Source organism: Myodes glareolus, chromosome 24 (genome assembly GCF_982192425.1).
Source record: "Myodes glareolus chromosome 24, mMyoGla1.1, whole genome shotgun sequence".
Lineage (NCBI taxonomy): Eukaryota > Metazoa > Chordata > Mammalia > Rodentia > Cricetidae > Myodes > Myodes glareolus.
This window is the reverse complement of record NC_142049.1, coordinates 43,580,590-43,594,624: the sequence shown is the minus strand read 5'-3', so window position 1 is coordinate 43,594,624 and position 14,035 is coordinate 43,580,590. Positions and strand designations below refer to the sequence as shown.

The following is a 14,035-nucleotide window of genomic DNA, read 5'->3' as shown; positions in this document are numbered from 1 at the left end:
CTGCAGTCCAAGTTCCAAGCAAGACAAACTGAGAGCAATTCTCCTGATTGTGCTGCTAGACCACATACATTGTTAAAAAGGAACCTGAGATTTCATAAGAAATCTCAGGATTGGAGAGTAGGATTTGATTGGAGCTTTAGTTGGTAAAAATGGGGTGCAGGATACTCAGAGAGAAATACATGAACAAAGAGTAACACACTGAGGAAGAATAAAATAAGGACTTGAGCAGGCTGGCACATCCATGCAAACGTGAAAAATATGAAAGAAAAATCAAGGTTCATAAAGCAGGACTGAGAACATGGTGATAACAGTGACTGAAAGGGGGAGGGGAAGTGAATCTTCCAAAATATCTGAAGCACTAATATTTCTGCAAGCCATCACTAAGGATATAATGCTTCTCCTAATTTTTTGGTGATGCTGACCACCATACATGAATGGAAAAGGAAACTCTAGGCTGCATCAATGGTTCTGCAATAAAGTGACTGCCCTACAAACATGAGGAACTGAATCCCGATCCCTAGTGCACATGTAAAATCATGGCACAGTGGTACATGTGCTTAATCCCAATGCTGGGAGTGAGGCAGAGACGGATAGCTCATTGGTCAACCAGATAGTTGCATTGCTCAAGGTTCAGTGAAAAACCCAGTTCAAATAGTAAGAAAGGTGATCATAGAAGACAGCCAACGATCAATGCCTGTCTGCTGCACACCTTCACGCACCTATGTACAAATCTATACCCCCCAGAGCCACACACACACATGCACACATACAAATCTCCACAACTGCACACATACATGCACGCATACATATCTTCACACCTACACTCACATATACACATGCATGCACACATTAATGCACACATACTTAACTCCACACCTGCACACATGCATGCACACATACACAACTCCACACCTACACACATGCATGAAAACATACACATCTCCACACCGGCACATACATGCACACACATGCACACATACACATCTCCATACTGCACACATGCATAGACACATGCACATCTCCATGCTTGCACACACACATGCACACATACATATCTCCACACCGACACACACACATACACACACACACACATCTCTACATCTGTACACACACATGCACATCTCCACACCTGTACACACATATGCGTATCTCCACACCTGCACACACACATGCACATCTCCATACCTGCACATACATCTGCATACCTCCACACCTGCACACACACATGCACATCTCCATGCTTGCACACACATGCACGCATACATATCTCCACACCAACACACACATACATACATACACATCTCTACATCTGTACACACACATGCACATCACCACACCTGTACACACACATGCATATCTCCACACCTGCACACACAAATGCATACCTCCACACCTGCACACACACATGCACATCTCTACACCTACACACATGCATCTACAATATGCATCCCCACACCTGAACACACACATGCACATCTCCACATCTCTACATCTGTACACACACATGCACAGTGCCACACCTGCACACACACATTCATATCTCCACACCAGCACAAACAAATGCATACCTCCACACCTGCACACGCATGCACATCCACACACCTGCACACACACACATGCACATCTCCACATCTGCACACACATGCATACATACACATCTCCACACCTGCACACACATATGCACAATACACATCTGCACACAGACATGAACACATACACATGAATATGTACACACACACACACACACACACACACACGGATCTGTTTACAATTTCCACATTAGAACTATGAATCATAAACTCCTACTACTTCATGAAAACATAGTGTTACAGCAGGCCCCTGGTAGATTCTAATAACACTAATACAGGTATCTGTAGGTCCTTGTCTTCTGGAATCCCTGTACAAATGAACAGTACACAGAACAATTGTCACCAACAACTCTCTTGTGCATGATGACTCTGCCTCTATAATGCCTGGCACCACTCAATTCTTAGGTCACATGATCTACTTTGGGAAATGGTAACTCTTGAATATTTTTATAGATAACAATAAATCTTGTGTGAGTGCTACTCTTTATTGTGTCAACAGTGTAGAGTTTCTGATCAAGTGAATAGAGCAGGTATTATTATTGCCACCTGACAAAAGCCAGCATAGAATAATGAGACCATGCTTCTAAAAGCCTAAATGGCTGCATTTTTAGATTCTAAAGCTTGTGTTTCTGCCATTGTCTGGGAGGGAAAGCATAGCTCAGTCCATTTTGCAAAAACCGTCTTTTTTATTTTAAAGGTTGTTTTAGGAATTGCCTACTCTTTTAAATGCAAGTATTAGTGGTTTGTGCTACTTAGGGCTTATTCAGGTGTGATAATTTCCACTGCCACTAAGCTCTGTTATTATGATTGTGAGCTTTCAGTTCATAAATCCCTCAAGAAGAGACATCTCCCCTTGTTCACAGTGAAATCCCCAGAAGGTGTGATGCAGGGTTGGTGTGGTGGCAGCTCCTAGTGAATTTCTTTTCTGAAATGTCTCAAGTGGTTATACAGAATCTAACATCTTTTGCCCTGCAGAACAATCTATAGACCTAGCTTATATCCCATGCCAAATAGGAGATGTAGCTGACCTCATGTATTTTGAATGTTTGTTCTTTTTACTCATTTGACACAGCTGTATTCAATACTGGATTTATCTAGAGGTCACAGGTATAGTATTGAAAGACAGACAAGGTCTTGTCTCACAAGAACATGTATATTTGACTCAAGAGACTATTAGAAATATGCTTGCGCATGTGCTAAAGAGTACTTAAGAAATAAATATATAGTATAGCAAAGTGCTTGAGGAAAATAAAAGGCAGAGACTTGAATAATAGTCAAACAAGATCTCCCTAAAGAAAAACATTTGATATGAGACCTAATGGATAAGGCAGCAATGCCAAGTGCCAGAGAGGACAATGAAGACAAACCAGGGATTAGGAGGCACTCACTGCCATGTTGCAGACCTGGAAAGAGCAAGCAGGTTAGCACACCAAGAAAATGAAGCCAGAATGTAGGCAGGGACAATCCACCTGAAAGCAAGACAACCATGAGAAGTTGCTTATAGGGAAGGCGGTACTGAAAGTAAGCATGAATGGGAAGATGCACACCACAATTTACACATTTGTTTGTGCAGAACAAATTCTGAGTCAACCAAATTGCTTTCAGCTCCCAAAGAAACACTGAGTGATGGCCAGAATTACGTTCTTTTGTTTTTTGTAAAAACGAGAAAAAGAAAAATAATTTAGGTGAACGATTAAAGTTTCGAATGATGTAAATGAAAACAACCATCCTTTTGTCAAAAAGTCCACTTCATTCAGGAAGGTTCCTGTGCAGAAGAGGAGTCAGTCCATGGATGAAGCAAGGGTGGGATGAGCTCATACACACATGTATACACACAAGCATTCTTATGCACATATGTGCATGTACGTACATACCACTCAGCCTGGCAGACAGAGACAAACACTGGGACTATAAAATGCCAACCTACTGTGATGATCATATAAGAACATATGCACACAGTGAGTGTCCTCTGCATCCATGATGCTGACTCTCTTGACCTAGGTTCAATTCAATCTGATATCAACTAAAGCTTGTGTTTGGGAGCAAGCAGCCACCCTATCTCTGTCAGAGTTTCTTTGGTAGCCACATACTCTGAGTGCATCTCCTAATTTTTTGTACTCTGACTAGACTCGTTCTTACTGGAAAAGCAGCAGAACAAAGCATGTTTTCAAACTGGAAGGCGGTACTGAAACAGTCCTGGGTAAAGGGTCTAAAATCAGGAGAGTAGAGGGCCAGTCGTTCCTATGAACACATCAAAGAAGAAAACAGATGAACTTGCACATAAGCCATCTCCTGCCTTGCCACCCATGGTGGAGGCACACCACATGCAGAGCTGTACAGCCCCACGACAGGTCCAGTCATTTATGATGCAGTTTTAACTGGGTAGTTTCTAAAACTCTTTATAACTGAAATCCAAGCATTTCCTTTATTAATGACATTACACATAATTACCAAAAATTAAATTTGTGTTTCAGTCCTCAAAGTTAGTATCATATATATTAATCTTGTCTCTGTCTCTGGGTCTCTGGTACAGCCATTTGGTCTACTGTTTACATAAGCTCTATGTCTTGAGCTATACAGATACAGAAATGCCAGCAATATGGAGAGGAAGTATGTGAAAACTTAAAGGAAACACTCTCTGTGAAGTTATAAACCATTGCTTCAATAATAATAGGAATGCAGATGAGTGTTAACACAGTGCTGAAATGTCCTGACATTTAAGATAAACACTAATACATGGTGAATATTTAACAGATACTAATCCAGTTAGCTATTACAATGTTCACAACAATTAGATATAAGCATTATCTCCATCTTACAGATGTAGGTAGCTGAGGCACAGACTAGATAAGTGTTTGCCTAAACAAACAGATGCGGAAGTGGAAGAGCTGGAATTGGGCAGCAGCAGTCCACCCCTAGGGGCTATGCCTGTCACTGCCGTCCCCCATTCATCCCCACAGCAAGAGGATGGTGGAAAGTTATTGCTGCATCCCACTGTGGCTCAGCTCATCCTAGCCTCTTGCTGACACGGGGGAAAGGTTACAAAAGCGTTGATTAAGTCACTGTAGAAACATCACCAACTCAGTAGACTCCACAGGACCTGAATGAACAGGACTGGCTATGGACCTCAAGGAAACAGTTAAGTCCTCCTCAGCTGGGTTCCTTCAAGACGTTAGAGTCCTAAGCTCAAGAACTCTGCCAACTTCCTACACTGAACATGAACAGAAGTACAGGCAGGATGGTGATTAGTGGTGACACTGTAGGATGTGGTGACTGTGGCCATGGCAATGACCACAAGGTTAACACAAGATATAGCAGGAGATGGTGACCATGGCAACAGCAATGACCACAATGTTAACACAAGGTACAGTAGGAGACGGTGACTATGGCAAGGACAATGACCACAAAGTTAACACAAGATACAGCATATGTAGGCATCAGTTCAAAGCTTGTAATTTTAAACAGATGTTCCATCTCATCCTGAAAAGACACATGTATTATTATTCTTTTACACATACCCAGATGAGGATCAGAGAGCAGAGTGACTTTTAAAAGTCTGAAGACAAGCTCCACTTTCTAATTCTGAACTAGCACTATTTCCACCTGTCAGATGCTCCTCAGATTGCCAAAAGCTTCAACTTATCCCCACGGTTCTACAGAGAAAGAACTAACACCTCAACACAAAGAGCCAGATTTTGTTCCTCGGACTGCTCTACAATTCCCAACATCCCACCTTGTATAATCCTTGACCTAATCTCTAATTGTAGGGGAAGAGAATCGGAAAGAGATGAATTTAACCAGTGAGTGATCTCATGGAGTTGCAAACCAAGTCACCCCTTGCAAAGATCCCAGTGCAGGGTGTTGCTGAGAGCTGCTTACCAATGCAGGACTCCCCGGACAGTGAGTAGGTCCCATCGTCATGGAAACCGCTTCTGCACTCACAGTGGTACCACCCTGGCAGGTTAACGCAGCGGGAATGGTTGTGGCACTCAACGAATCCCTCTGCACATTCATCAATATCTGCCTCAGAGAAAAACACAAGCCCGCCAGGACATTAGTGTCTTTGTACTGCTAACCTCACTGTAAAAGCCTCAAGCATGCTCATGCCGGCATACCACAGCTGACGTATCATCTCAAATGAAAGTTACAAGATGATTCAAATGCAAATTTCCCTCAGAATCCAAAAATGTTGAAACCTTCCCTCACCGGTATCTTCTCACATGAAAGAGCAGTATGTATAAAACTGGGGATCCCCCAGCACATTGTGGCTGAGCATCTGAATAACCAAAACCGAAACTGACAACACAGACTATTAGATAAACATGGCTATTCTCACAGTCAGCATCCCTCAACTGGTCATTCGAGATGTGGCTGTGTGTTCTTCAAAGTTATTTAAAAAGAGGTGAGTGCAGGAAATCCCAGATTAAGAATGGTTGGGCAGAGGTGGCACATGCCTTTAATTCTAGCACTCAAGAGGCAGAGGTAGATGAATCTTTGTAAGTTCATGTCTACAGAGCTAGTTCCAAGACAGCCAGGGCTACACAAAGAAATCTTGTCTCCAAAAACCAAAAAAAGGGTCCAATTGACATTTTAAAATTTCCATATATGTCAGGTGGTGGTGGCACACATCTTTAATCCCAACACTTAGGAGGCAGAGGTAAGCAGATCACTGTGAGTTCAAGGCCAGCCTGATCTACAAGAGTTAGTTGTTCCAACACAGACTCCAAAGTTAGGAAGAAACCATGTCAAAAAATCTTATATATACATAAAATATACACACATATATGTATTTGTGTGTATGTGTGTACATGTGTACATGTATAGTTTCACACATGCACACACTCATAAACTGTAGAATGAGGAAACTTGAAAATGAGTTAATTTAACCAACAAATGGGTATCTTTAAACACTGGGAGTTGAACATGGCATCAAAACAGGGTGATATTCCTGCAGAATCCAGAAGGATAGATGGCATTTTATCAAGAATGTGCTTACTCCTTTGACAGAGAAAGGACACACAGACACACAGACAGATAGAAACACACACACTATCCAAACCTCACACACCATTTTTCAAATTAATTTCACTGGTGAATGCTTTCTCTTGGGAAATGTTCACCATCTCATGGATCTATTGCTCTGGGGAAAATAATCTGGGGACAACAACATGCTAATTTACTGGAATAGTTATTTCTAAAACTCCCCACTCTTCACAAATTCTTGAGTAAGGGAAGTCTCTAGAGTGTTGCTTATTTTCTCTGTGATCTGATTCTTCACAATCAGCAAATACCTGAATCATGTACAGAATTTTAAGCCCAAGGACTTGCCCCTGAGCTAAGCTAGGCAGACTCTGGTTGCTGGCTATCATACCAGGGATGGTTCCTTCTTACAGAATTCCTCCACAGAATTATTTCTTGGAATGTAGCCACTGTTGGCCAAAAAACTTTCTCTTTGTTCTCCTGGAAATATCTGAATAATGGCATCTATGGACATGAATTTAATTAACACTGGAATATAAAACATAATGAATGAATGCACTTTGGGATATCTTTCTACAGGGCCTGTTGAAGATACTGGCTCAGGGTCAGTCTGCAATTACTTCTTTGAAGTCAGAGCCATATACTGAGCTGAGGATGTGGCCTGAAATATGACAGTGTCACTTGACAACTCAGCCAAGAGAGAAAACCCTTAGACTGTGCAGAATGAGCTCTGCCCTGTCACCAATTTTCCCATCATGCATTCCTTTGGCACAGCGTTTTCAATATGTCCCTGCATGCCAGGCCCCAGAACTTCTCTGGCATCTTCAGATACTGCAATTAGATTGTGTGTACGTTTATATAAATCTCCTGAAATGAGCTCTCAACATTTAATGCTGACTGTCACTTTCCACACTTACAGGTGGAAGCTGTGAGGCAGACTACAATTCTCAGACATACCAAGTGAGATGGGACGAGGTCTCACATCACACAGGGAAAGGCTCACCTCAGCTTACAGAGTCAGCGCAGTGCTCACTGAATACAAAGCAGTGGGAAATACAAAGTGTAAGAGGAAGATTGACTTTTCAGAAATGGCTTCATCAAGTTAAGCTGAAAGACAAGCCTTTACATGGAGTAGCAAGAAATTTTGCCTTTGACATTTTCAGATCTCTCCACAAAGTGGCCCTGATCTCTACACACCTTCACATTTCGGCTGCTCGCACCCATAAGCAGCAGCTGCTGTACCGTCTTTCGACTGTGCGGAAAGCAGGATGGAAAGCTGAGGTGTCTTAGAGACCAAAACAACCGTTCATCTTGCTTTGCCCATGGAAACCCTGTTTAAATTTCCTTCCCTTTCACTTTCAGATTTAGAGGATAAATAAGCTGACCTTAAAAATAAACCCTACAAGCTAGGCATGAGAACACATACCTTTAATCCCAGCATGCAGGAGGCAAATTCAGGCAAATCTCTGTGTGTTTGAGGCCTTTCTGTCTCCGTAGTAAGTTTTGGGCCAGCAAGGCAACATGGTAAGACCCTGTTTCAATGATGATGGTGGTGATGGTGATAGTGATGAAGATGATGAGGAGGAGGAGGATGAGATGATGGTGATGATGAGAATGATGTTGATAAGGAGGAGGAGGATGGTGATGATGATGATGACTCATGATGATAATGATGCTGATGATGCTGATGTTGACATCATTTCCACTCTAAATTCAATGGGAAATTTCTAGAGGCAGAGTAAATGACAGGGAAACACTTTTTTGAGTTCTAAGATAAAATGATGAGACTAATAAGGGTTAGGGCAGTAGAGGAGTCACATTATCTGTGGACACAAGTGACCTAGGAGGCACTGATACAGTCTAAAGTTGGTCACCCGAGAAAGGGGTCTCAGCTAAGAGATTGCTGAGATCGTAGTAAGCTGTGGGTATGTCGGTAGGCATCTGTGTTGATTATTAAATAACTTAAGAAGGTATAGCCTACTGTAGGCAGTACCATGCCTAAGCAGGTGGTCCTCAACTGTATAAGAAAGCTGGGTAAGCAAGAGCTGGATAGTGCGTCTATGAGTGTGCCAATAAGTAGCTTTCTTCTGTAGCTTTTGCTTCAAACCCCTGCCTGATTTTCCTCAGTGGTGGACTACAGCCTGAAAGTACAAGCAACATAAACCCTGTTCCCCTCGAAGCTGCTTTTTGTTAGAGTACTTTATAGCAACAATAGAATGTAAACCAGATAAGCACACACTCTCACAGTTAGAGAGGATGCTAGTGACAGGTCTGAGACTTCCCCCAGGGACCTTGGCGCAGCTCTGACATCCTCTGGAAATGAGAAAGACAATGAAGACTCCCTTTCACTGGAGTTCACTCCTCTCATCAGATTCAGGGAGTCTGCAAAGAATAACCACAGACCACGCGTGGGCACCAGGTGATATCGCTGCAAATTTATGGGCCGAGTGAAGAACGAATGACAGCTAAAAATCCATTCTATTTATACCCTTGTTACATGTGGAGAGCACACACGTGTGCCATGCTCATAACTCTTGTTATCTCTTCTATTCGGTCACAGCAGTGTTCAATGCAGCCACCACAGGTCCAAATACAGAAAACACACAGAGGGTTTTCAGCCACTTCAGGTCTTTACACATTATAAGGGCTAGTTCCCCCTGAAGATCAGCCAGGACTGCCTCTGTCTGTGGAGACGTGTTCCTCACAGTCAGCACTGCTGCTAGCAAACAAGACAGATGCTGTGGAACAGGGTCCCCATGAGTTTACTGCAGGCCCCAACTTTCTTGATGGAGGAATTCTGATGAATCATAGTGGGTATGATTGGCTGTCAGCATGTCAGTCACCCTAAAAAAAAATGCTTTTCTTTCTACTAGCAAGATCCAGGATTCTGTCTAAATCTCAGCTTAATCTAGCATTGATCTAGAAAGGCGAGAAAGGGGTTTAAAAGAACAACAGATGCTGGCGGATATTTGAGACTAGAATTTATGGTATTTATGTAAGCTACACAAACTAACATTCCATCCAGGGTGTTTTGCTGAACCATGGTGAAAAATCTAGTCAGCATCAGTCATAACACCATCATCGTATCAATGAGCCCAGAAAGGGTGGTTGATTCAAACACAATGCATTTATTCAGTTCTCTCAGGTAAAAATCTGTAAAAATTATTTTAGTATTATGGTGACTGCGCAGATGAATGCAGTCTGATAGCTAAAATCTAGAAGCTGACAATTGAGAGAGAGGCTATGTCCAGGTGTTCTTCAACCCTCACCTAGTGCCACCTTCCCCAGTTCCTCCCGCCCCCAGTGGCTCAAGGTCTCTGTGATATACTTCTTATTACATCCTGCCCAATACACATTTCCGCTTGCATCTGTCATTCAAACACCAATTTCCAAAAAATGATGGGGGGGGCGGATTTCATTTAGACTCATATCCGTTCTTAGCAAGTGAATGGTAAGTCTCAGTGAAGGTTTGTGGGAATAAATAGATGAAACATATAAATTAGTACCCTGAATGAGAAGAATGATTGGAAGGCATCACAGTACAGACTAGGAACACGACAACTGTTGCTGTTTGTGAACTACCAGACAGGAGGTCAATTCATCACACTAAATTCAATGGGGTTGTTTTAATGTTTATGTATTATTTAATTCTGACAGCTACCATGTAGTTTCTGACTAATACTTTGCTTCCATTTCTAATCTTTAGAGATTTAAAGGGGAAAATATAGAAAACAAAAGGAGCTCTGCATGCCCTCAGTGAAACTTCCGTCTGTATTAAGGCTTTTATTGACACTGAGAAGTAGATGATTATCTGAGGCTTTTCATATGTTCTGTATGATATTAGATATTGCTCAGGATGTGTGCTAGGGCACATTTTCTATTGGAAGCCCTCTGCAAATAGTAGGTTCTTGTGAAGTCTCACTCTTTTGACTTGGCAATTCTCTTCCTTAATGTCTCTCTATTGGAATTCTTGGATGAAAATGTATGTTAGTCAATAATGTTTTCTCAGAGTTTTTCTTTGCTTTTTCTTCTTCTTTGTCTTCTCCTCCTTCTTAGTCTCGTCTTCCTTTTCCTGGAGGCTAAACCCAGGGCCTTGGGAACACGGGGCAAGCACTCTACCATTGAATATATCTTTGATCCTTAATATCCTTTCTCGAAAAGCAAGTTTGTATTTTATACTAATTGTGTGAAGCTCGTAGTACAGTTGTGGCTCAGCTTGCTAAGAAGCAGTTCTCAGCCTGTGGGTTGCAACATTGATGGGGGCCACATATCTGATATCCTTCATATCAGATATTTACACTGTGATTAATAACACTGTCAAAATAATTTATGAAGCAGCAACAAAACAATTGAGAGACCTGGCCCCTGCACTCAGGATAGAGGGCCCCCACCTCTCACCACGGGTGAGGACAAACATATCCTGAGAACATGCCTCTAGGGGAACTCATTCTTCCACCACACCCAAGAAGGGTGGCCCCCGTGGTTTGATCTGACCTGCTTGGCTAACATGTAGGCCCACAACTGGGTCTTGGCTTGACTCACCCTAGTATCCTCCCCATCCATGTCCTGCTGGAGCTCATGAAGGGACTGGTATTGCAGAACATACCTGCAAGATCTCCAAGACACAGTGTAGTAGGGAGGAGCAGGCCATGTCCCACTGCCCGGCTAGCTTAACCTCCAAAATTACCACACAGAAATTGTATTAATTAAATTACTGCCTGGTCCATTAGCTCTAGCCTCTTATTGGCTAACTGTCACATCTTGATTAACCCATTTTTATTAAATCTGTGTATCATCACGTGACTGTGGCAAGATTCTAACCTACATCTGTCTCAGGCAAGAGATTCATGCATCTGCCACATTGCCTTCTTCCTCCCAGAATTCAGTTCTCTTTTCCACGCCTACCTAAGCTCTTCCCTATCAAAATGCCAAGGTACTTTGTTTATTCAACCACTGAAAGCAACACAAATACAGAAGGACCTCCTATATCATTTCCCTTTTTCTTTTTAAACAAAAAAAAAAGAAAGGCTTTCACTTTAACATAGTCAAATTACATATAACAAAACAGTTATCAAGCAAGAATTACAGTTACAATATTTATATCTATTTTATCTTTTATCATAAAAAGGAAAACTATAAATATCTATTCTTCAACTCCATCAAAGACTCCAGAAGGATATAATATTACCTAAGTAAACAAGAAGTAAGCAACTTCCAAAACTCTAGAAATGACAGAGACATCTCCCTGCCCGAACAGTCACCCAAAGTTTTTCTGTACCGTTGGGGCGTCCACTTTCAGCCTACAGGACCATAGTATCCATCAGACTTTTACATGAAGCAGGACATTTCAAAGACAGTTCAGTCAGTTTCTTCTGTGTCCTGCAGGATGTCTCACAGACTCTTTTATGAAGCAGGAACCCAAAAGGATCATCTCACCTTTAGGCAAGTTTAGCAGTTCTCTCTCTCTGTGGGTTCTTTGTGTCCAGTTTATGCAACAGTCAAGGCAAGAGCAGTTTCTTGCCCAGATGGCTATCAAACTCCATAAGGAGCCTCTTCGATGCCCATCTTCCTCTGACGCAGCTTGGTGCTGTCAGGAGCAGACATGTCTCATTGTCATGAAAAGTCCTAAGTTGTTAAAACATTTTAAATGCCATATTCCATAGTCTTTGAAAGATATGAAGAATGCCTATCTAACTGAAATATATCTCTATATATCTAGAAAATCTAACTAACATGACTACAAGCTTGACTACTATAGATGATTATCCATTAACAACCTATATTTCCTAGTTATACATTACATTTTTAAATGAACTACACAATCACAATACCTTAATCAAGAGCAGAAATACATATACATATAATAAAACTGACCTTAAATTTATATCAATAAAGCAAAATTCATGCCAATGCAAATTATTCATATGTATATCACACAGGATACCCCAGAAGAGTTCTGATATGGAGCCAGTGAGGGTAATAAACTGAAAACCAGAGGCCCTGAACTAGACCAATGACTCTATTGCAATGAACAGTTGCCAGTCACGCTTCTGGGACAAAGGGGCACACCATATGACACAGCGAAGCCTCCAATGCCATCAGGAGGATCTGGATTCAAGGGTCACAGCCTTAAGTCGCAGCCCTGGAACCACTGTGCTAGGGCATCACAACTGCTCTGAAGAGGCTGTAGCTGGAGAATGAGTCATTGAAAAGCTTGTTATCTTTCATTCAGTATGAGGTTGCGGGGGTGTCTACAAGGTGCGAAGCATAACTCTATTTCTTCTTGGGAAGACGGAGTTTCTGTCTTGGAAGGATGAAACCTGGCAGGAAAAACTTCAATATTAACAGCACCGCTGTGGCTCAGACTGCAGGCTTTCGAGACACATGACTTAACAATTCTTGCTTACCAACATAGGAACGGATTACTTACATCCTCGAAGATCTTGTTTTCTGATTTGTAGGATAAAAATAATAAAGAAAAAATGTCACAATGCTGCTGAACACAAACCTCAAGATATATGGTTCTACTCAATATTATTATTAAGATTTCTGAATGATATCACTGCTAAAATGGAGAAGACAGAGTAAATGGGTTCTACAAATTAAAAGAAATAACCCTAGACCATGAACTCTGAGCAACAAAGGAATGTTGAGACTGGGAGGAATACTCTGCCCTAAAGAAGAGCACATCAGTTCATCACCCAATACCAAGTATTCAGCCCCCCCAAAAATACAGTCACAGACTGAGTGGATCCCATTTATATATTTGTCTGTACACACACATTGATATAACAACAGAGAAAAGAAAGCCATGAATCTGAGAGACAGCAAGGGAGGGGTGTTGGAGGAGAAAGATAGAAGGGGAAAATAGAATGGTAATGATATAATAAACTCAAAAAAAAGATATAAAAGTATCAACCTGGAGTCAGGAAACTAGTTGGGAATAAGAAGTATTTTCTATATCTTAAAGATATTTGTTTGTATCTTGAGACAACAAAATTAATAAAATATTGACTCCATATTCAATAGACCCTAAAACTTGCATCTCTTCACAATTACTAGATAAATTTAAGAAATTAAAGTCTACAACATCAAAGTGCTACAAGCATGGCAAACTAAAACCTGATGATTATCTAGTGTTCCCTAGATGCTAATATTATACTGAACACAGAGTGTAGAGACCCCCTCAGCAGAAACAGAATTTCCAGCTACTTTCTGACAAACCCAGGGTTTGTCATGAGTACTTCGCTTGCAAGTAGGTGAATCATTGTGACTGAAATGAGGAATGTCACTCCTGCACATCACATACGCACAGCTCATGAATCCTCAGCCTTGGGTTCGCCTGCAGATTGGAGGCCAGTGTCTAGGGAAACCTTAGCAGTCACATGCTGAAGAAAGTAGAACCTTTTTTCTCTGGCTTCCTGCATTGCTACATGGAACAGCTTATTCCCACAGACTTGAAACTG

General features: G+C 41.6%; 1 protein-coding gene across 3 annotated transcripts in view; it reads right to left on the bottom strand.

Moving 5' to 3' along the window:
• Positions 1-14,035, bottom strand: part of Nell1 (neural EGFL like 1) — an 822,199-nt gene that overhangs the window by 39,922 nt on the left and 768,242 nt on the right. For 2 of the 3 annotated variants that reach the window (XM_048442384.3, XM_085682700.2), the window contains one exon: positions 5,469-5,609. The exons of the other annotated variant lie outside the window; for it this stretch is intronic. In XM_048442384.3, coding sequence (XP_048298341.2) covers positions 5,469-5,609 — 141 coding nt within the window. The remainder of the gene's footprint in view (positions 1-5,468; positions 5,610-14,035) is intronic. 3 annotated transcript variants of the gene reach the window in all.